The sequence below is a fragment of the Aspergillus flavus genome, chromosome 7 (assembly GCF_009017415.1).
Source record: "Aspergillus flavus chromosome 7, complete sequence".
NCBI lineage: Eukaryota > Fungi > Ascomycota > Eurotiomycetes > Eurotiales > Aspergillaceae > Aspergillus > Aspergillus flavus.
This window is the reverse complement of record NC_092404.1, coordinates 2,229,682-2,251,257: the sequence shown is the minus strand read 5'-3', so window position 1 is coordinate 2,251,257 and position 21,576 is coordinate 2,229,682. Positions and strand designations below refer to the sequence as shown.

Here is a 21,576-nt window from a genome sequence, read left to right as displayed (position 1 = left end):
TGTGCTACATAGTTACGATTATATGTTCACCAAGCCAGAGGTAGACTGCACATCCCTCAGGTACAAGGTCGACCATGGAAAAAAGAAAAAACAAACTCAATTATTGACGGAGGAAGAGAAAGGCGCTATGTATCATTAATGTACGACAGAGTGCAACACGACGCTCGGTGCTGGTGAAAATTGGACTTTGAACAGAAGGAAACACAAAGGAAAGTCAAGTACACCAACACCGCAGAGAAAGAGAAGTGGAAAGAAAGAAGAAAGGACAAAAGAAAAAGCAGACAAATCAGGGATGCACGATAGAAGAATGAGAAGACAAGGCCAATATGACAAATTTGAAACACAGAAGAATCAAAGAAGAAAAAGATGTAAAGTAAGTAGCCAACCCAACCTCTTGGCGTGGTTAGAATATCAAGGAGCGGGCTTTCTGGCGTCGAGAGTCCGCACTGCGAACCTCGGGTTGAGACTGGGTGTAGCGATGTTTAGCCCGTGGCGGTGCGGCTGCCGGCGCCGGTGCCGTGGATGTCGGTGGAGGCGCAATATCTTTATCTTTTTTGACGGGTGGGGGAGGAAGAGGCCCATCGAGGCGCCGATCAGTCATTTCCCGTCCCGACTTAACACTACGCTCACGCTTGAGCACGAGCTCGGTCCACTGCTTAACTTGACTGCTTCCCGAAGAGCCTTTGCCCACAGCGTCGGCCAAAACCTTCATCCAGCCTTCCTTGTCGGCAGCACTATCCGCATAGAAGTCGATCACTTCGCCGTTGCCAAAGCGGATACGGAATCCTTCTTCCACAAACATGTAGCCCTCCTCCTCTTCGGCAAAGGCAGACTTGCGACGTCCACCACCCTTGGTCGTGGTCTCCTTCTGCATCAGGGATGATCTGTCATCGATAAGCTTGACAGCCTTTGAGAGGTTGATTGTCGCACGAGGTTGTCGGGTCGTCTCATGGTACGCGGTCAATTTGGAGCCTTGAAGCTTGAAGAAGCGGCGACGCCAGAACTGCCAACGAGAAGTCAGTGAGCCGATTCATAGGGAATATGAGCCAAGTGAAAACTTACAGGGCAGTCGCCTCCCTGTTGAGACAAGAATCCTTCCCAGCTACGGGATGAAACACTCTCCGCTTCACGCATTTCCCGAATGCAAGCGTTCATGCTCTTCGGCATATCCTCATCCTTCGCACCTTTTGGTTTTGGGACAAACAACAGCTGCAGCTCTAGCTTGCCAATCTTGTAAGGAGGCCGCCGTTGGGAAGTAGCGCTGGAAGTGCTCTTCTTGCTCTTAACACTGCTTGGCTGGTCTTCAACGGCCCATTCATTGAAGCAGGCCACATCGACTGTGTAAGGGCGGCCAAAAGCATGTTTCTCATGGTCGCTCAGTGCTACATACGCACGAGCGAAACTACCGTCCCTAGCAATAAGAGTCCTGAGGCGTTCCCAGACACCTGCGTTAACATCAGTTTTCTTCTGCTGTTGGGAAGCCAGTTGGTGCTTCATATCCAATTCCTTGCGCTTGCGAGGGGAAGCAAACACCCTACTGAAAGTAGATGTCTTCTGTCTCGTGGGCGATGCTGTCGGAGGAGGCTCTTGGACTCTGAATTTTTCATCATCGACCTTCATCTGTAGAGTCAACTGAAACTCTAGGTCGTTTTGCACAATGAGTTCGAATTCCTGCCCGACTGGGGCTGTCTTTCCGAGTTCCAACCAAGCCGTAGTAACACAGTGAAGGCCATTGTCAAGTGTCAGGGAGAAGTACGATCTCTCGCCTACATTCTGATTAGATGATGTCGCTCATGCACATAGTGGCATCAGGAACTTACCTCGGGGCAGCGGCAAGTCTAGGTACTTCATCCCAACGACTTTGACGAATAGACGACCCCGCTCTTCTCCTTCATCCAAGGCGCCATTCAAAGCGGGCTCGTTTTCTTCGATTGTCGCAGGGTTTTCTTGAACATTGCTCTGTTGACCTGGAAGAGGGGGCACAGGTCCAGGGACAGGCTTCTTGCGGATTCCGCTAGCTTGCCTAATGCTTGCACGGCGGGTTTGTCCGTTCCAAGGCACAGTGGTCCAGGTTTGCTGGCTGGCTTTTCGGGGTGTGGGTATAGCCGACTTTGTTCCCCTAGATTCTGTCGGGGCAGCTCCAGGAGCAGTGGCAGGCTCGTCTTCATTGCGGCTGCTTGCAATGATAACTTTTGTGTTATGTCTCATGAGGTAGCCTCTCTGTTTAGGGATTTGTTCGTTAGCAATTGGCTCCATATTATTGCCAAGGGACTCCTGCATGTGTCTATTGGGCCCAGCACGAGAATACAGTTGGGAAAGGGATAACTCAAACGCAACCTTTTGGTTTTCAATGACGCGGTCGAACTCTTTGTCCAAACCAAAGCCGAGGCTTTCTTCCTGGATGCTGAACGGGATGTCCAGCTTCACGAGACTGCTTTGTCGTTGGGAAACTTCCTTCGCAGGCTGGGACGGTGTGGTATCCTCGGGGGCGGAATGCTCAGATTCGTTTGATGGCTGCTTGCTGAGCCCGGGCATGGGTGGGGGATGTTGTCCGCTTATTCTACGGCGAGTGGCAGCCATGGATTCTAGATCAGCTGGGGTCAATGACGGCCGTGTTTTAAGACCAGTTCCGGGGGCTTTGACTGTCGCAATTGGATCAGGAACACTTTCTACCGATGGAACTCCTGTGTCGCTATCATCGTCGACTGGATGACGAATCACGGAATCTGGTGTCGAGGGCTCCGATATTTGACCGTCATCCTCGGGGGTTATTGGGCGTTGCAAGGCCTCTTTGATGGTTGACATTTTGGAACCAGGTGCGGGCTCCGCTTGGGTCTCCTGGGGTGTCTGTTCGCTGGAAGCCTTGTCATCCTGGTCTGTAGCCACGGGCGTCGCCTGTCCTGCGTCAGAATTCCGAGCGCTACCTTTCTCTGTTAAGTCATCTTCCATCTGCTGGCTCGAATAGCGGCTCTCCTCATCGCTGGTCAGCTTATCCTTCAAGCTCTTGAAAGAGGAATCCTTCGACGGGATTGTTTCATAATAATCGGGGATGTCGTAAAGATCGTTGTCATGGTCTTCTTCTTGTTTGATCACCACGCTATTGGTGTCATCGTAATCGTCATCGTCAAGCATATCATCATTTTCAAGTGACGGGATCGGAACATCTGGGTCGTAATTCATATAAGAATGAGGGCTGGAAGGGATCTGGGAAGACTCGTCGAATGAGTCATCCATGAAGCTTTCGCTCCTTCGGAGGTCACGCAGGATGGAATCCCTGGAAATATGTGGTGGTGAAAAGACCTCTGGGGCAGCTCCAGGAGTTTCATCTGTAGACTCAGAGTCATGTTGCTTCGGTTGATTGGAGTGAGTCTCGGTCTCGCCTTGATTTCCATCATCATGCTTCGACTGCGGCTCAATATCTTGATGTTCTGGTTTAGCATCCTCCTGTCCGTCCTCTTGTATCTTCATCAAGCGCAGCCTGTCCTCCAGCGACATCGAGGAATGACCAAATTCGGTAATATCTGACTTGCTGTAGGAAGCTGGTCCTGGAGGGGATGGCAGAACCCGCTGGCTACCACTTCCGAGTTCAAATGCTGAAGCCAGCTTACTGGGGGATGAAGGATGTGGCGGGAAAGATGTACGCCCTGGGAGAGGAGGAAGGGGGCGAGGCTCGCCATTGGAGTCCAGCGATTCAACGGGAGCGTGTTTCTCAGATGTCTCTTGTCGAGACGAAGGCCGGGGATCTGGATTGTGATTCTCCTCGTCCTCAGTGAAGGGGTCTTCGTCCTCTTTAACCAAATCGTCGTTTGCGCTGGATGGACTCATGTAACGCCAATCCTCTGGCAGTACGACCGGGGTCTTCTCGAGGTCCTCGAGCGACGCATCAAAGCTATCCTCGCGGTCTGTTAGTGAGTCACGGTCGAAACTGATGTCCGGAAACTCGTCCTCATCAGACTCATAACTGCCTTCGCGAGAATCAGAGGCGATTGAAGACGGGTCAGGTGTTGTCATTTCATACTCGTTGACCTGAGGGGGAGCGGCATCGAAGGTGACGCTTTTAGCATGTCGGTTCTCCGCATCAGACCAGATTTCGGTCTCTGGGTCAAAGCCCATGTCCTTAACGCCAAAACGGCTTGCGCGGGATAAGGACGACTTGGCTGGAGGTGCCTGTTCCTTGCTTGGTGATGGCGGTCTTGGGCCTATTGGGCCAGCCTCTTGCCTGTTCGACATTTGCGATGTTTGCGTGCTTTGCGCTTCCTTCTGCGGCGACCGGCTTGTAGCTAAGGGCCTTTGCGGTACATAGACATTTGTTGGGTCGTACTCCTGGTTATAGTCGCGGAGCATGTTGCTGTTCCTGACGCGCGATTGCCGCTTTAAGTTTTCGATAGATGGTCGTTTTGAGCTGGAAAATGGAGACTCGGGGTCATAAGGAACCTGGTTTTCTTGGCTTTTGGGGAATGGAGATCCAGATTCTCGTCCTTGCCAAAAGAGACGCGGGGACGATTTGACATCGTAAGCGTCGGTACTGTTCCTCATCATCTGCGCGACTATCGTCAGCGCAGTAAACATGTTACACGGAGTAGTAAACACATACTTTTGTATTTTGGTTCCAGACAGGCGAGTTTCGTCGTTGAGCCATAGGACTCACTTCCGAAAGTGGGCGTTGGCCAGTACCACTACCCATCTTCACGGGGAATTTTTGTTCTGTTGTGATGCAGACCAAGACAAGTGAGGAGGAAAAAGCGCTGGGGTGAAGATGTCAGTGTCGCTTGTTTCCTCATCACATAGCATGGATGAAACTTAAGATTCCCCGACGTTGACGTCCCTTGCTGCTGGAATGACGCGCCTTACCTGATTCTGATAAACAACAACAACAGAGGCCGATAAGAAAAGTCGCTTTGAAATTCAAGAACGAAGTCAATTGAAATTGAATTGGGAAGCGCTTGATTTGTTCGTAAAATTCGTAACAGGCCTGCAAGAATGCGTCACAAGGGGGAGGGAAGTATACAAAAAAAAAAAAAGTAGCACGTTCAGAATAATTGCCGATTCGTTAATGTTGAAGTCCCTTTGTTCCGTGTAATGGAGGGATAGTAATGCGATAACGAAGGGATATAGAACGACGTCCGATGGGGATGAGATAGGTCAACAAAAGAAATGTAAATACAAGGGGGGGAAACCAAAATACACCATCCACCACCGAACCACGGAAGGGAAGTAAATGAGATCGGAGGATGAAGAGGTAAATAGACTTTGTTAAGTAGTAAGACATCGGGACTTGGATGGCGATGGTGGAGGTCGAGGTTCCATGTTGACATTTGCTGGCGGGAGTCTCCATAGCAACACTTGTTTCGGCCTCGCCGCCTGAGCGCATTGGTGGCCTTGACGCCTGGGGCCCTGGTTGCGGCTCCGATCGCTCTAGGCCTACCTGGGACTAGTGCGGGATCGCCAGGTGCCCCGTGCTTTCTGCCTTGATTTTCTTATCCAAGGAATTTTCTTGGAAGCGGGTAAGGAGATTTCATCATCCGTCTTCTTCGCAACATCTCACCACCATGAATCGGTTAGGCAGGATGTCCCTGGCGGTTCGTCCTCCAGTATGTTTGCTCTGCCGGAGTGGGGCCCCTACTCTCCTCCCTTCGAGCGTATCGCAGGTCGCGCGCTCTATGGCCACAGCTCGACTCCGTCGGAAAGTCGCTCGCATGGCCTTGTCCCCGGATGTCGCCAAATCATCGATCAACCAGAAACGCTCGGGCAAAGCTAAGTTCGGACCATGGTCAGGAATGAACCAGACCGAAGCTCACATTCGAGGTGAGCCAAGGTCACGGTCTCAAGCGGCCTTGAGACGCTCGGGAGAGAAGGCAGCGGATACACCTCGGAAAAGCGACAGCCCCTTGTACAAAGCTCTAAAGATGCAGACCACACTTGCTCCTGTCCCTTATGGCCGTAGGACTGCGGTCAAGTCTAAGATTGCCGACATTACCAGCTTTGATCACTTTCCGCTCCTACCTGTTGTTCGCCACTCAATCTTCTCTCAAGCTCTTCCCGGTCTGGTCGATGTCACCCCCACTCCTATTCAACGTCTCGCAATTCCCAAGCTCATGGAAGATTCACCGGATGGAAAGCGAGGAACTAAACTTGAGGATGGAGATCCTCAGTACGATCAGTACCTTCTGGCAGCCGAGACGGGCTCTGGAAAGACATTGGCATACTTGCTCCCTTTGGTTGACGCTGTTAAGCGGCTAGAAGTTGAGGATAAGGAGAACGAGAGGAAAGAGGAGGAGCGAAAGGCAAAAGAGAAAGAGGAGAGGCTGAAAAACCGGGCTTTTGATCTTGAGCCTGAGGAGCCGCCACTGTCCAATGCCGGAAGACCGAGAGTGATTATTCTGGTGCCAACGTCAGAGTTGGTTGCACAAGTAGGTGTCAAGGTTAAGGCGCTTGCTCACACAGTTAAATATCGATCTGGGATGATTTCGTCCAACTTGACTCCTCGCCGGATTAAGAGTACCCTGTTTAACCCGGACGGTATTGACATCCTCGTTTCTACTCCTCATTTGCTTGCATCGATCGCCAAAACGGAACCTTACGTGCTGAGCCGGGTCAGCCACTTGGTTCTCGATGAGGCCGACTCGCTTATGGACCGATCTTTCCTGCCAACAACTACCGAAATTATCAGTAAGGTAGCACCGTCGCTCCGCAAGCTTATTCTGTGCTCGGCTACGATTCCCCGAAGTCTCGATAATTTGCTACGCAAGCGCTACCCAGACATCAAAAGACTTACTACACCCAACCTGCATGCAATCCCACGTCGAGTACAACTAGGAGTGGTGGACATCCAGAAAGAGCCCTACCGAGGAAATCGAAACTTGGCCTGCGCTGACGTGATCTGGTCGATTGGGAAAGCTGGCGATTCGGAGCCCTCGGAGCCGTTTGCTTCTTATGTTGGACCGAATATCAAGAAGATCCTTGTGTTCGTCAATGAGCGCGAGGAAGCCGATGAAGTGGCCCAATTTTTAAGGTCAAAGGGAATTGACGCCCAGTCGCTTTCTCGGGACTCCAGCGCCCGGAAGCAAGAAGAGATCCTCGCCGAGTTTACCGAGTCGGCACCTCCGCCCAGCCCAGAAGAAATCATGTTAGCCCAGAAAAAGAGGCGTCAAGAGGATGCCATTCCCTTTGAACTGCCCGAGAACCACAACAAACCCGAGAATGTTCGCCGATTGGCTAACACCAAGGTGCTCGTTACCACCGATTTAGCATCCCGAGGCATTGACACCCTCCCCGTTAAGACTGTCATTCTATACCACGTCCCGCACACGACGATCGATTTCATCCACCGTCTGGGACGTCTCGGTCGGATGAACAAGCGTGGTCGCGGTATCGTGCTGGTTGGAAAGAAGGACCGTAAGGATGTTGTGAAGGAAGTCCGTGAAGGTATGTTTAGAGGACAAGCATTGATCTGAGGGGCGTCGAACGGACACAATCAATTTCAACGTACAAGGACCGGCGTTAGGACATGGCGACAATACGGAAATATGGACAGTAAATATTTGTACAGCACGGCTTCAAGCATGAAATGTATAATATTGTACAATAGATATAGTATAGACACGAAATTCACTCACGCTCTTTTCTACTGATAGCCATTGAGGCTGTGCCTCTTGATTTCACATAAATATACAGAAGCTAACTATACCGGGACCCTTTCTCCAATTGACTTCCAAAAGTCGCACCTCTCCTTCAACAGCACCAGCTCTGCAGTTTCGAATCCAGTGTCAGTTACAACGAATTCATCGCCAGTACTCTGGAGCATCGGCACCCCTGGCTGCGAAGAATTAGTCAACTTATGCGCGTTAGGATCCCCCGTCTGAAAGAAACTGGCAAAGGCACCGGCGTAGCCTTGGTATATTAATTCATCCGTCTGTTGGATTGAGTTGACTTGATTCCACTAAAATAGCTGTCAGTAAAATCTCTGCGAGAACCCATATAGTGAAAATATACAGATACTGTGGACTGAGAAAGACATACATAGATGGTATCACTTGCATGCTGCGCAGGCGAGATAGTATATTCACCCGCATATCCAGCAGTTCTGGCAGCCGATGCTATCCAATACGCTGGACAAGCGAGAACAACATCCCTGTAGATGAGGCCTGCACGCACATACGTGGAATTGTAAAGATCAAGAGTCTCCGACCTCCCTACAGGAGGGTAATACTTCGACTCAACAAGGCGTATTTCCTCAGAAGACAGTCGAGGCAAGAACCCTACCAGCCATTGGTGGAAGCTAGGAATAGAAGAATTTAACCCATTAGTCATGTTCAGCGAACGAAAGCCAGGCGGCACGAAGTTCTCGCCTTCGTGGGTGTTGTACATCCCGAAGACGAGTTCTGTTTGGAGCGAGTCGCTTGCCACAGCTTCGGTAAGAGTGTCGAAGAGGAACTCGCCGTCGATGACTGGGCCCCAGGTGAATGTGCTTGTTGTATACTTCTGGCTTTCGCTGATGATTAGGTTTGCATCACGTATGGTCTGGACATCGACTGCTTTGAGACAGGCGAGGGTTTCTGTGGCATTCGCACAACCGGTCAGGTTGGTCAAATGTTCATATATCGCCTCTGCTTCGGGGGCATCGTAGGCATAGGTTTTGGGCCAGAACGGTGAGCTCGCCAGAGCTTTGGAGAAGAGCTTTGGCTGTCTGCCTCGGCCGTTGGCTAGCACCTGGGCGACTACTGAGCCTCCTCCGGCGGATTGTCCCCAGATGGTGACGTTGTGAGGATCACCACCGAAGTGATGAATGTACCTCTGAACCCACTTCAGAACGAATTGCTGATCAAGGAGCCCTGGGTTGAGATCTGATATGGGTGATTCCTTGACCGCTCGTCCCGGGAGAAAGCCGAACGCGTTCACACGGTAGTTGGAATAGATGACTACATAGTCATTCAGGGTACTCGCATTGAGGACTGGATAGGACGACGGCGGTAAGGTAAAGGAGGCACCCCCTTGAATGAAGCCACCGCCGTAAAACACCACCAAAACGGGCCGCTTCGTCGCAGCTGTGGAGGAGCGGACATCCCAAGGTCGGGAGAACAGGCCAAGGTACAAGCAATCCTCGGAACCGTTGACAGTACGTTGCGGACACATGTCAAAATCCTGGTCGGTATCATACACATCGTCCAGTATTCTCATGGGAGGCTGAGGAGCACGAAAGCGATTCTCTCCTGTTGGCGGGGCCGCAAATGGAATCTTACGGAAGTAGGAAAGATTATAGGTCGAGTCATATCTACCCTGGAATACTCCATAGTCGAGACTGACGAGAGGACTTTCGTAAGCTCTGGCAATGGAGATAGTTAGAGTGAGATAGAGGGCAAGCAGATGGTGGATGAGGAGCGCCATAACTGAAACAGGCCTTCTCACCAAGGCGACTAACGCATGCGGGAAAGACAGACATGCTCGCGAGCTCTTTTATACACACCTTCAAGAGGGCATTTTTGCAAAAATCGGTGGGAGATATACCGAGGATCGTATTTCCACTCAAGCGGCAAGATACGAAGGGACTAAAGCTGGATGAACGGAGACGCAGCGGGACGCCATTGGTGCAGGAATATTCTCCAGCTTCCATTAAATCTCCATTCAATACGCGGGGTGCAGTCCAATGAATGCGGGGAAGAATCAACAAGAACGAAATGTTTTCCTGTGGAATCCTAATAGGTCTGTTGTACACCAGAGGGACTTGAAACCATCCCCAATTAATGATATGCAAGAAGTCGCTCCCCCCAAATCGTGATGTTGTTCAGCACACATAACAAAAATAAATAAATGAAGGCCTTTGAGAAGATAAAGGATGTCTATACATAATAACCAGAAGAAGCCACTGGCAAAGGAAGAAAAAGAAAAGGAAAAGGGATCATCTAACCAGTCCCAACAAGCCCTATCAATCGCACCGTGTCCAGGTATAAATCAAACGCCAACTGTAGTGTAAAGAGTTACCCGAAACTCCTGCTCAGCATCAAATCCTTGCCTATTAATCGATTACACATCATCATCGTTACATAGTCATCCGAAGTGAGCGAGTCCGTGTCCTGCTCGCTCTAGTGTTGCGACGGTCATCGCACGCTTCACTATCCTCGGTCTCTGTTCGTGGCTCAGATAATTCGGGAGTGGGTGTGACGCCAAAACTGACCCCACGATCTTTGCGAGAGATGCGAGCTTCTTCCTCCGGGTACAAGAACCTATGAACAGTCCGATGATCCATCACTCGCTCCTCGTCATCCATTGAGCCCTCTTTATCCGTCTTTGGCCAGCGAAAACCGTAGAGCATTGAATGACGCTCACAGCGGGGACACTCTCGCCGAGTGAGATATGAATTGTGCTGCACAAACCAAACATTACAAGTATGGCAGTCTACCCATCGATCATAGGCTTGCGCAAGCAACTTAGAAGTTTTTGTGTAGTCACCAGGGACCCGAACACGGTGTGACTCTTCCTCCACCGACGGGACAACACCATGCTTCCAGCGAGAACCCCTTGACCTTTTCGGCTTCTGAGGATTGTCAGTTATCTCGGACAATTCTGACAACATGTCGTTGTCAGTTCCCGGTGGGTGTCGGTCGTTGTGAGGCTGGCCTGTGATTGAAAGTGTAATATGGGTCGCCGACGCCGACTCAGTAAGGGACGCCTCCACCGTATCTTCCACCTTGATCTTGACATCACCGATTGATGTTGGTGTTGTTGACGTTGACGAGTGATGCGACTCGTCGGCCTCGAGCGAAGGAGATGAGTCACAGTCAGTAGCAGACGCTTGAGAGACCTCCACAGCAGAACCGCTTGCAGGTACAATAGTATCATTGGTTATACTTGCGGCTCCCGTAGTTTCTGGCACAATTGAGGTCTCTGCTTGGGGCGGTGGATTATCCGATCCCGAACCAACAGGAGCAAAATCTGCAAGTGATACTGCTGATCGTAGTTTAGAGCTCTGTCGTGTAAACTTACTCCTCTTCCTAGGCGTACTTGAGGGTGAGATATCAGAATCACTATCCAAATGGTGCTTGCGCTTTCTGGGTGAAAGTAAACTATCGTTGGATATGGCTTCATCGTTCAGAGCTGGGGTAGATGCCTTGCTTGACCCTTCCTCGGAGTCAACATGAGGCGCCCAGCCATTGCGGACTGCCCGTTCGCATGTTAGGCAAAGACACTCGCAATTGTCAATACCGAAGTAATCGTCACCGTATGAAACGGTGATCTCTTCTCCTATGTATATGTCTCGAGTGGCCACAACTTGCATGCCCTCCGATCCCCGTGTTACCAATCGGCCATTGGCATTGCAGTCATGGTTGGCAAAGCGAGCGGGACCGAGAAAAAACGACGGCGTTTTTCTTCGACTAGACATGACTATGCTGAAATCCTTTCTCTTCAGATCCAATTCCTGCTCTTCTTCGCGGGTCATGGGAACAAGCGTCCCACTAAGGTACTTGATTTCCTGGCCCTGTTTGATGAATTTCCTAGCGCATATCGCCGCCTCATGTTCGGTAATCGTGTAGCGATTGGTTGTAGTAACTTCGAAGGGCGAGTCAGGGAGATACATTTGTATATATTTGCGCAGATGCCGACGAAACCATTCCTTTTCACGATCATTCGGAAGCTTAGCCAAGTACTTCTTCATACCTGACATTGCTAGCAATTGCTTTTCCGCTTGCGCAGAGTCCTTGGCAACAATGACCTCGTGAAGGAGAATACGAGCGACATCATCCTCATGTACCCCTCTCACGGGAATATATTTCGTACGATTTTTGCGGGTATTGGTCCAGAAATAGGCCTACGATGTGAAAAATGTTAGATACAATCCAAAAAGGGTGTCTCTGAGTAAGATGGCGTACCCGGTCAACCAGCGCATCCGTCGCGACATCGTCATAGCTGGCCAATTTCGCAAGAGTAAGACGGTCGCGACGCTCCACAGAGGGACTGTCTCTTGCTTTCGACGACGGCATGTCAATCTGCGAGATCACAGATTTCCCATATAAAGATTGTTTGTGGTGTGGTGAAGAATTTGTCTTAATTGGTTGGTGTTGTAATGATGTGTCTATATGTCAAAGGAGGAACAGTAGGAAAAAGCGGGAATACTATTAACACCAAAGGGGGGTAGAACTGTCGAAAAGAGCGTGATGGTGAAACAATAATTAGATAGGATAAGAAAAATCCAGTTCAACAGGCATAATGAAAAGGAAGAAAAGGGCCCCCCAGGGTAAGTTAGCGCGCACGAATGGGAAAGTGGGCGACTATCCAAGAGGCTCCAAGCACGACACACACGGCTGTGTTGCCCAGTTAATCAAATAAATGCGACTTAAAATGAGTTGGAACGGTGCCTCCTGCAGCAACAGCGCCCCGTCCGCCGTCCGGGGTCGGTGGTCGGCAAAACCTTTCCGGTCCGGACGTGCTGGAAATCTTTCGGACGGATAAGTCTACCCTTTATCTGATACTTTGGCCGTTCCCCCCCCAGGGCATGCGATCAAGATGATTCAACTAAAGGTAAACCCGCGATTTTGTCCTTTAACAAAATTCTGGACTTTCTTGGCTAACAATCATCCGTCAGACGATGCTGAATTGCATCGACAACTCCGGCGCCGCAGTTGTCGAGTGCGTGAATGTCCTGAAGAAGAAGCGGCCGGCCACAGTCGGTAGGTTCTAGTTTTCTCTCAATTTTCCTTGTTGATACAGCTCTGACGCCGATCGATGTGATGGGAATTAGGTGACCGAATCGTTGTGGTGGTTCAGAAACAGCGGAACTTTGGCCCCGAAAGCTCGAACAACAGTGGTATTGCAAACAAAGTCCGTCGCGGAGATATTCGTCATGCCGTCGTCGTCCGAGCGAAGAAAGAAATGCAGAGACCAGATGGCTCCATTGTCAAGTTCGATGATAATGCCTGCGTGTTGGTGAACAAGTCTGGAGACCCGATCGGCACAAGAATGAACGGTGAGTAGCCTTATCCTGACGCCTCTATTGCTAGGTTCTGACACACATCACAGGAGTCGTGGCTACGGAACTACGAGGAAAGCAATGGTCGAAAATTTTGTCGTTGGCACCGATGCATGTATAATATCCCTATGAAAGCGAAGCGTCTATTTACATAACTACTCTGTATCAATAGAAATATGCCTTAAAAAAACTTCTTTTTTTTTATTACTCGAACATCGCCGTAACTCCATAACCATGCTGAAAAGGACCACAAATGGGTATCGAAAACACGATGGTGACAAAAGACGTTCCAAATCATACGAAGACGTTACCGCACGCACAGCAGACATAGTACAGTTTCTGCAGAGTATATGTCAGTCACTCGTCGAAGATGCCGGTCGGTAGATTTCTCACCATTCCGGTTTCTGCAGAACGCTGCTGAGACTGGAAAAAGACCGCTTCGGCTTCACCGCAGCTCGGGCAGAGCTTGTTGGACCGAGGAAGCTAGAACGAGAGAGAGCATGTTAGCCAGGGAAATTACAAGATCACTTGAAATCTCTCCATGACACAAATTGGAGCCCCTTCTCAAAGCACTGAAAACCCCTCGTAATCATCTTCGGACAACTCATCTTCAGAGGGCTGGCCGCAAGAGTAACAGGTGATCTCCTCCCCGCAATGAGCACAGAAACCTGGGAGACAAACCGTAGGATCAGATCCCACATCCTGAGTCACACCAGCTGTGTCTCCGACTTGGCTGTTAAGCTTGTTTTGATAGACGCAGTATGAGCTTGCGGGCTCGCCGACATGGCAGGTTCGACACGTAAACATCAAACGGTTGTTGACGCGGTCTTCTTTCGGGTAAAGCAAGTTCGAGCTATAGCAGGCAATTAGTACAATCGTCAATAGAAGAGAGTCAAAAAGGATAGCGCCTACCATTCGCGACAAAATCGAAAGTGGACCTGTTCATTTGTCTTGCTATCGCCACCAGCGGAAGGAGATGGGCTGGCAGACATTTTTCTGAAAGCTAAAATATTCGTCGAGAACTCGAGTAAATGATTCGATAATAGGCTTAGGCTTAAAAAGAGACTTCAAGGTAGTTGCAAATTCGAAGAGTGTTCAAGTGTCTTTATAAAGGAAATGCTTGTGGCGAAGATAGTGCCTGGTACTAAGAATAATACCTGCGATGGAAGTCCGAAGAAGGCCTACCAGGAAGTTGCACTAGTCACGATCGGAGTGCACGGACACAGCCTTATTGATCATGTTTGTATTGTTGGTGCTGTTTGCATGCTTTGTGTCTGTCCCTCTTCTCCCCCGCAGTCTGTCCCGCAGGAGCTGCCACGGCAACTATTACTTGCATTTATTCTTCTTATTTCCTGCAATCCTGCCTATCCAGAAAAGGCTCCTTTAATAAAGCTTGTAATTTCATACCACCCTTTATTCAAAATCATCATGGTATGCTTCATATGACATCTACCCAATGCGCAATCATTATTTAAAGCTTTATACTGATTTGAACTCGGCTTTTTCTAGGTTGAGACAGGTCTTCCGGCCGGATGGGAGGTCCGCCATTCTAACTCCAAGAACCTCCCTTACTATTTCAATCCCATGACAAAGGAATCCCGTTGGGAGCCTCCATCAGGCACTGATACGGAGACGCTCAAGTTTTACATGGCCAACTACCATAGCGGACCCACCAGTCGGCCTGATGGTACAGGTAATGGTGAAGGGAAAATCCGCTGCAGCCACCTTCTTGTCAAACATAAGGACAGCAGGCGGCCCAGCAGCTGGAAAGAGTCAGAAATTACTCGGTCCAAGGAGGAGGCGATTGAAATCCTTCGTGGTCATGAAACGCGTATCAACTCGGGCGAGGTCAGCTTGGGAGATCTTGCGATGTCAGAATCAGACTGCAGCAGCGCCAGGAAGAAGGGTGATCTGTATGTACATCCTTCAACATTCGTGGGTTTGTTGCCATGTGGAATTAACATGATATTAGTGGCTTCTTTGGACGTGGAGAGATGCAGAAGGAGTTCGAGGACGCTGCCTTTGCTCTACAGCCCGGCCAGGTCAGCGGTATCGTGGACACGGCTTCAGGTGTCCATCTCATTGAACGGTAAGCTGGAGGTGTTGCTTGGAAATACATCTGAATAAACTTGCTAACGGTTCTGCTCTGTCGCATGCAGCATTCAATAAATTCGTGATCTCCTATTTCGATACATAAACATAAATACATTTAAAGAGAAGACCGATACCTTTGTGATATACTTCTCTTCCCCCTTCGTGCGGGGACTATATATCAACTTTTGAGAAAAATGCATCTGCTCATGACATTAAATACCGGAGAGCGACTATCACTGATGGTCAGACATGCTGACAGTCAATAACTTCCTGTCCTGCAAGAGTTCATGGGCGCGACCAGCAACGAATAAACCCTATTAAATCCAGATTTTGAATTCCAATATAACATTCTAAATTGGATAAAATAACCGATCTTGTAATATTTATTGCAGTAGTACAGCACATCCTTACACATGACCCATCCATTGAGAGCATTGCTTCATGCTAGTAGTATGTTGCCAAGCTAGGGCATCTTCTAGTCATGTGCTACACTACTATTTATATACCTGTGCCCTGTATAGCACCTACTAATAGTAGCAAACACGGCTACAAAGACTAGCTATCAAATATATTTCTCCGAGGTCTCTGTGAATAGGATCAACTAGTGTCTCGGAGTAAGCCACTAGTGATCTATCAATATTTTGTTTGCCAACTCACGAGGACGCTGCTACTTAGTAAGGTTCGACATATTCGCGTTGCCAAGCCGGTATTCAAAATAGGGGTATGGAAAGGGAAAAAAGAAAACGAAAAGTATAACAGAAACATAATGATTACCTGGATAAGAAGCGCTTTCGAAATAGAAGGGGGATATGGTAGGGGACTTGAGCAAAGCTACCCTTCCTCTCCTTCGATCTTTCCAATAAAGCGACTAAATGGGATATTTTGTACATTGTCAAATAATATACTATAAAGAAAGAAGAAGGAAAGGCACTATTAAATAAAAGAAGACGCAAATTTCTCCTCGTTTGATAGTAAAATGCAGAAGTAGAGCTGTACTGAAAAGACAAAGTTGCTGCGTATTTGCTTACCTGTGTCACTTTCAAAATATATTGAGTGAGTGACTAGGATTTGCTTCATGATTCATTATCATTACCCACACTAGTAATTTTTAGAAAGTATGCAATACAAAACCTATATGCACTGTTCCAAAGCAAGAATATCAAGGACTGTTCCTTCTGCTCGCACCCAAAGCGCCCGAACCAACCCCCTCGAATATGGAAGAGTAGCAACAAAGCAATGAGTTAACTGCTAAGTCTGATCCTAAGTGTTTTCGCGAGACGACTATACCTAGCTCCATATAGACTCCAAAGAGCTAATCGCAGGTTATCATCCGACCAAATTCTTAATACTGCATCTCCCAAGCGATGCGCAACCCAGACCAACAGAACTCCTATAAAACCCTGACAAAACGAGTGTTTCCAAGAGCGACATGCTGCATCAAAGGACGCGTTTGCCAGGAATACCATGAGCAGCATTGGCCAGCATATCCTCTGCTCCCTTGACACATTCCAAGATCGCATTGTAGAGCTCGTCGACGATCTCCTCCCAAGACGGGATAGCAAGGGCCATAGCCCGAAACTCCCATTTCTGCATCTCGCCCAGAAAGTTGGTGTGCCAGAACTGATTCCACATTCGTTTTTCCACATCGTTAAGCTTAGACTTAGCAACTGTTGCATCCACGGCGCGCTTTATATTATGCCACGCCAGGAAATGACCAGACATGAACGTTTCTTGGTATTTGGTGAAGATTGTTTGATAGCTCTGATACGCAGACTGGTCTATGTGGAAGCAAAGGATGGCTGGATCGAGCTTCTCGGTTGGAGCAAGAGTTGGATTTCTCCAGTGGTAATCATGGCGCCAGCTGAAAAGACGTAACACAGACATTTGATGGTTGTAGTAGTTTATGCTCGTGGGAGGGCACATTGCCTGGTAGCGATTTGCCTGGCGTATTTCGAGATATTCTAACTGTCGAAAGGTTTGTCCGGCTATGTATTTTGCGCGATAGAATGCAGTGCGGAGCTCTGCTGGTATGATTGTTTCGAGGTGAGCGGGGATATCGAGGTGTTCTTTCTGGAACCCGTAGATGCGGACGGCTACCATGTTGCTTAGGGCTTGTTCCTCGTTAGAGTATTCGAGACTCCTCAATAAATAGTGATATGAGATGTCAGTTAGAGAACATTGTTAAATGGAGTGGGGTTGCAATATGACAGACCAACGTTGGGAACGTTAACTGCATTCACTTGGCAGTTGCCATAGTGAATGCTACAGTCTGGACCCAGGTAGGTGCCATGGTTTTAAGTCTCATCCCCATGGTGCTACCTATTAGCTGTCCATTGATCGTATGTATATTCCGCCACAAGCCTTCAATTACTTAGTTGTCTAAGCCACCACTTAACTGCATCATTCCCGTCATCTGTAGTCTTCACCTGTAGTCTTGATCTGTGTGCAAGTCCAGTTGAATATCAGCAACAAAGCAGATACTCATCCTCCTGCATACCCATTCATACTCTACTACACCTGAAAAATTTGCCATTATAGTGGTTGATGGGTCAACCCTTCGTCCTATTGCACAGCATCACATCGAATCACTAGGTCCATATTTGTTCACGTCTACGAGCACTATGTGTACATACTTGTCCTGCAAGTTTACACTCTGCGGCTGCATCTTCGACATAGGGTCTATACACTGCAAAGAACTTCCCTGGTGTACAGGTCGAAAGTTAATACAAACTGAGGAAGGCTGTATGTGTGAGGTCTGCTCTACGAAAGAAGGCATGGTGCTTAGACGGGCTGCGATGGTAAGGAAGCTGGAGTCAAATGGGCTCGGGACACCTGCGAAGTCAGACAGGGTGTCGGAAGAAAATGTGTCCAAAGAGAAACTAATAAAAGCAAATATAAACGATGTCGAAGTGAAAGGGCAGCATGAGTGTGATGTGTCCAGAGCGTGTGAAACGGTTGTCTTTCGGAGAGGCATAGAAAGATGCAGAGTCTGGTGAGAAGACCTCCGTTGTTCTACGTGCCCTGTCTTTCGTCGAACAGGAGAGAAGTATCCAATAAATAATGGTGGTTTCCTACGATACTACCCGAAGAGACGTACTATACAAGCTGTCTAGACAGACAGACAAGAGAAAGAAACACCATGATCGCATCTTAGTTGCAGGAGGTATTATCAACTATGAACTTCAAGTACTACGTATTCATGCTCTTTCATGCTCTTTCATATACTTGCGTTCAATCGCTCCAAACGTGACGAAATCGCTTCAATAACAGCAGACCTGGATAGGAAGAATCGTCAGTACAAGCTACGCAAAAACTCCGACAGGAAGGAAACTTACTCTCGTTCCACCATTTTCATTGCATCTGCAATCTTGGCCCGCTGCAGTCTCTGGGGAACTCTAGGCTGAGAACCTCCAGGTGATGCTGGACTACCAGGCTCGGTTGGTGAGGGAGCCTTCACTGCTATGGACTTGGCCTCAGCCAGGAGGTCGGCTGCGATTTCCTTCACCTACAGGGTTTGTTAGCGTCCTAGTAGGATGCTCTTGGTGGCAAGGAAAACTCACAGTTTCAAGTCTCTCAGACAGCTGCTGACCATTATCCCGACCTTCCTGTCTCGAATCTCCAAATGACTCTGACAATGTTTCCACTTCCGACACCCAAGCCTTCTCCTTCTCGCTGAGTGGTCTTCCACCGGACTTTAGAACCTTATTACGAATTGCCTCATATCGCTGCACAAGCTGCTCCTGTTTATCCTTCGCCGCTTGGAGTCTCTTATCCAAGGCCTCGCCACTTCTGGAGTTCTCTTTCCGCTCTCCATCTTCACCAATTTCGCTCGATACACCCTTGATTCGCTCGGACACATCAGTGAGTTGCTTCAGTTGCTCCTGCATTTCTCCCTGCAGTCGTTCACACCGACGAAACAGGTCTGATGCTGCCCTCTCCAGGGCGTTGGTGTGAGCAGATAGAATCCTATGTGCAGCGGCCACCAGGTCTAACGTCGCCGGGGACAGGCGAACTTGTTCCTTGAGAGTGTGTCGCTGGCGATGTGGAATATGTTTGTCGACGAAGAATTCCAGGGGAGAATCCGAGTAGAAGACAGCAGGAACCTGATAAGGCGGCCGGCGTGGTGGCAATACAGGGGAACCAGGAACATGGGCTTCCGGATTCGGTTCTGTCAGTGTTGGGAAAGAAACTTCAGGAGTATCCATGATAGCAGCATATGGATGAGAACCACGATAGGTCAGTAATAAGTAGCCAAGGTCATAATCATAATAGACCACCGAGGAAGGGAGATGGTCTGGTTGATCCTTCGCAATTTGATGGGCCTCGTCTGTCTGAAGAATGCGTTCCCTCAGAGACACAGTGCCCTCACAGAGAACCTCCAACCGGAAGCCCGAGCCACTTGTGTCCTCAGATTGAAGTTCCGCCTCAAGTCTCTGCACCCATGAAGAAAGGGAAATAAACGTTACATTGTTCTCCGTAGTCACGAAGAAGCCATATCTCGAATGGACGTCTTTCGTAAATGTAGGCCAGTTCTTTAACGACTGTTGTCCTTCCCTCATAGTGTCCAGCGACTCCACCAAGACTAGATCAGACGGCTCCGAGAGTGGGGTACTAAAGGCGTTCTTTCTAGCCCTCGGAAGCCACTGCCCCTCTACCCCGTCAAGTTCCAGGCAAACGTGAACCCTTCCACTTCCCGTAGAAAGACAGATAACCGTAGCTGACAGCTTGTCCTCTCCATTGTCCTCGAGCAAAAGTTCATCCTCGCCCATCATGAGGGCATCGACGTCAACTTTGGCCGCGATAACATGAAGATCACAGAGATCCAAGTCATCGACCTCATCTCCTGTATCTATACGGAAAGGTCCTTGCAGTCTGGGGATCGCGCTGGGGTTGGCAGGGCGAGTAAGGATTTCCGACTCTGGGCCCGTATCTGATTCGTAAACATGCAAGGGGTCTTGGGTATCAATTTCCGTCAACCAATCGTACTGTTGCCGGCAGGCAGTCAGCTCATCCTCAAAATCAGCGGGGTCCTCCTCAAGAGCTGCCAGCTTCGGAATTATAGCTGCGGAGAGCGAAGGAACGGTAGTAGCTGGGGCTCTCCATTTGGAGGGCAGTAGCGGACAAAGGGCGTAAAGGTCACCCGGTTTCATCGCAACCCACAAGGTCATTGGTGCCCAAGCGTCCTCCTTCTCACTGCCTGTGCCCCCAAAGCAAGCGGATGCGACTTCCATATCAACATAGTCAGCAGAGAACCCTTTGTTCTTTCCAAAGCCGGATGGCGAAAAGTCCTCGTCAGATGAGGTGCCATCCACCAGCTTTCTCAAGTCGATCGCCAGTGTAGGACGGTCGAAAGACCATTGATTATTTCGGTCCAGCTCCCAGACCCGTACAGCGGCATCTACAGTGACGGTAACGATACAGCCTCCAAGGTTGCTGTGAACCCCAAGCGGATGCCATAAAGCTGATACTACAGGCGACTCGGGTATCACGTGCGTTGTAGGCCCAAGCTGGTAGGTCTTGACACGAATCGGCGAGCTGTCAGTTCCAGACAAATGAGAAGGATCCGGAAGCACGGCAATATGAACCGTATGGTCCGCAACGATAGCCAGAAAAGCGCCATTGGGGGATGGTATGAGTTGGCGGATTTGTTCGTAAACCGGAACTGTCAAGATCTGAGTGTTGTCAGTCGTATATTATAATAGCAGCAAATTCCGCAATAGGATTTCTCATACTCTGTAGTGCACATTGTTGCTAGCATCCGACTGTCCTTCTGAGTCTTCTTTCTGGTCAGGAGTTCCTTTCCTTGATCTTGTCTGCTGCTGCCATTCGTTCTTCAATCGCGTTAGGTTCGACCAACGGATCTGGTTGTCGACCACGGTAAATGCTTCATTTCCTCTCTTTGCTAATACGCGAGTGGGCCCAGCGTAATCAACTTCTTGCCGAAGCTTGCCTGAAATACTCTCTGGAGCTTTAGGGGTCGCGCTTGAGAACAATAAAGCTCCCGGAGAAGGGCGTGAGAGCCACGGAGGTATATAACTGATAACTTTCGGCATTGTCGAAACATTTATTCCATATAGAAGTTGGGTTCAATGTTATGCTTCCCACCCCTACCAGCGATAATGTTGCGAAATGAAAGTGACAGTGCTGGGAATCCTGGCGGGAGAATGCGCCGGTAACAGAACAGTGTCTGGGGAAATTTTGGTGGAAGCACTGGACAACGGGCGCGCGCCAAGAGCAGCGTAAGTTTCCGTGAACAAGCTCCATTGGTGAGCTTTCCTTGACTGCATCTGCCACAACCTCCTGCGCTCAACTTGCTCCGTTATTGTCTTCAGTTATTCTTCTTCTTCACCTATTATTATCGCGGCTTTACTTAACTATCATCGAATTTCAATCGTTATTTCCCGACAATGACCGTATCACCACGCAACACCGTGGAGAGGCTCGATCGGCCGAGCGCCTACTACCTGGGAAAGGTCTAGCTTCATAAGAGTTCTTCAATGGCAACTGGCTGGATCGCGGGA

General features: G+C 49.2%; 8 protein-coding genes across 8 annotated transcripts; 3 read left to right on the top strand and 5 right to left on the bottom strand.

The window, feature by feature from the left end:
* Positions 1-403: 403 nt before the first annotated feature.
* F9C07_5979 (putative GTP binding protein) lies at positions 404-4,684 on the bottom strand (the record flags this gene model as incomplete). Its single annotated transcript, XM_041294882.1, has 4 exons — positions 404-1,003; positions 1,063-1,766; positions 1,821-4,539; positions 4,595-4,684. The coding sequence occupies 4 exons, from the start codon at positions 4,682-4,684 to the stop codon at positions 404-406; spliced, it is 4,113 nt and encodes a 1,370-aa protein (XP_041150514.1).
* A 324-nt stretch (positions 4,685-5,008) lies between these two features.
* On the bottom strand, positions 5,009-5,442 carry F9C07_2146244 (uncharacterized protein). The gene has a single exon (XM_071509202.1). The coding sequence runs from the start codon at positions 5,369-5,371 to the stop codon at positions 5,051-5,053; it is 321 nt and encodes a 106-aa protein (XP_071367058.1). The 5' UTR covers positions 5,372-5,442; the 3' UTR covers positions 5,009-5,050.
* On the top strand, positions 5,443-7,645 carry F9C07_2281099 (putative ATP-dependent RNA helicase Mrh4). Its single transcript, XM_041287274.2, has one exon. It carries the CDS (start codon positions 5,550-5,552, stop codon positions 7,452-7,454), a length of 1,905 nt encoding a protein of 634 aa, XP_041150513.1. The 5' UTR covers positions 5,443-5,549; the 3' UTR covers positions 7,455-7,645.
* A 36-nt stretch (positions 7,646-7,681) lies between these two features.
* F9C07_2201054 (Alpha/Beta hydrolase protein) lies at positions 7,682-11,975 on the bottom strand (the record flags this gene model as incomplete). The annotated part of the gene is made up of 4 exons (XM_041294880.2): positions 7,682-7,939; positions 8,020-9,322; positions 10,104-11,803; positions 11,865-11,975. 4 exons carry the CDS (start codon positions 11,973-11,975, stop codon positions 7,682-7,684), a joined length of 3,372 nt encoding a protein of 1,123 aa, XP_041150511.2.
* A 523-nt stretch (positions 11,976-12,498) lies between these two features.
* F9C07_2229823 (mitochondrial 54S ribosomal protein uL14m) lies at positions 12,499-13,082 on the top strand (the record flags this gene model as incomplete). The annotated part of the gene is made up of 4 exons (XM_041294871.2): positions 12,499-12,513; positions 12,578-12,662; positions 12,734-12,958; positions 13,012-13,082. The coding sequence occupies 4 exons, from the start codon at positions 12,499-12,501 to the stop codon at positions 13,080-13,082; spliced, it is 396 nt and encodes a 131-aa protein (XP_041150510.2).
* A 236-nt stretch (positions 13,083-13,318) lies between these two features.
* On the bottom strand, positions 13,319-13,953 carry F9C07_2103842 (putative DNA directed RNA polymerase II 15 kDa subunit; the record flags this gene model as incomplete). The annotated part of the gene is made up of 3 exons (XM_041294879.2): positions 13,319-13,444; positions 13,643-13,814; positions 13,874-13,953. The coding sequence occupies 3 exons, from the start codon at positions 13,951-13,953 to the stop codon at positions 13,319-13,321; spliced, it is 378 nt and encodes a 125-aa protein (XP_041150509.2).
* A 124-nt stretch (positions 13,954-14,077) lies between these two features.
* F9C07_2229821 (uncharacterized protein) lies at positions 14,078-15,054 on the top strand (the record flags this gene model as incomplete). The annotated part of the gene is made up of 3 exons (XM_041294870.2): positions 14,078-14,392; positions 14,471-14,874; positions 14,934-15,054. The coding sequence occupies 3 exons, from the start codon at positions 14,078-14,080 to the stop codon at positions 15,052-15,054; spliced, it is 840 nt and encodes a 279-aa protein (XP_041150508.2).
* A 1,438-nt stretch (positions 15,055-16,492) lies between these two features.
* Positions 16,493-21,312, bottom strand: F9C07_2281097 (nuclear pore complex protein An-Nup82; the record flags this gene model as incomplete). Its single annotated transcript, XM_071510480.1, has 4 exons — positions 20,788-21,312; positions 18,616-20,727; positions 18,391-18,560; positions 16,493-17,192 (listed from the first exon to the last, which is right to left on the bottom strand). Exons 1-4 carry the CDS (start codon positions 21,106-21,108, stop codon positions 16,493-16,495), a joined length of 3,303 nt encoding a protein of 1,100 aa, XP_071367057.1. The 5' UTR covers positions 21,109-21,312.
* Between the last annotated feature and the right edge of the window lie 264 nt (positions 21,313-21,576).

What these genes read in the sequence shown, in the direction of transcription:
- F9C07_2281099 (XM_041287274.2), top strand. Translation starts at nt 5,550, where the DNA reads ATGAATCGGTTAGGCAGGATGTCCCTGGCGGTTCGTCCTCCAGTATGT.
- F9C07_2146244 (XM_071509202.1), bottom strand. Translation starts at nt 5,371, where the DNA reads ATGCGCTCAGGCGGCGAGGCCGAAACAAGTGTTGCTATGGAGACTCCC.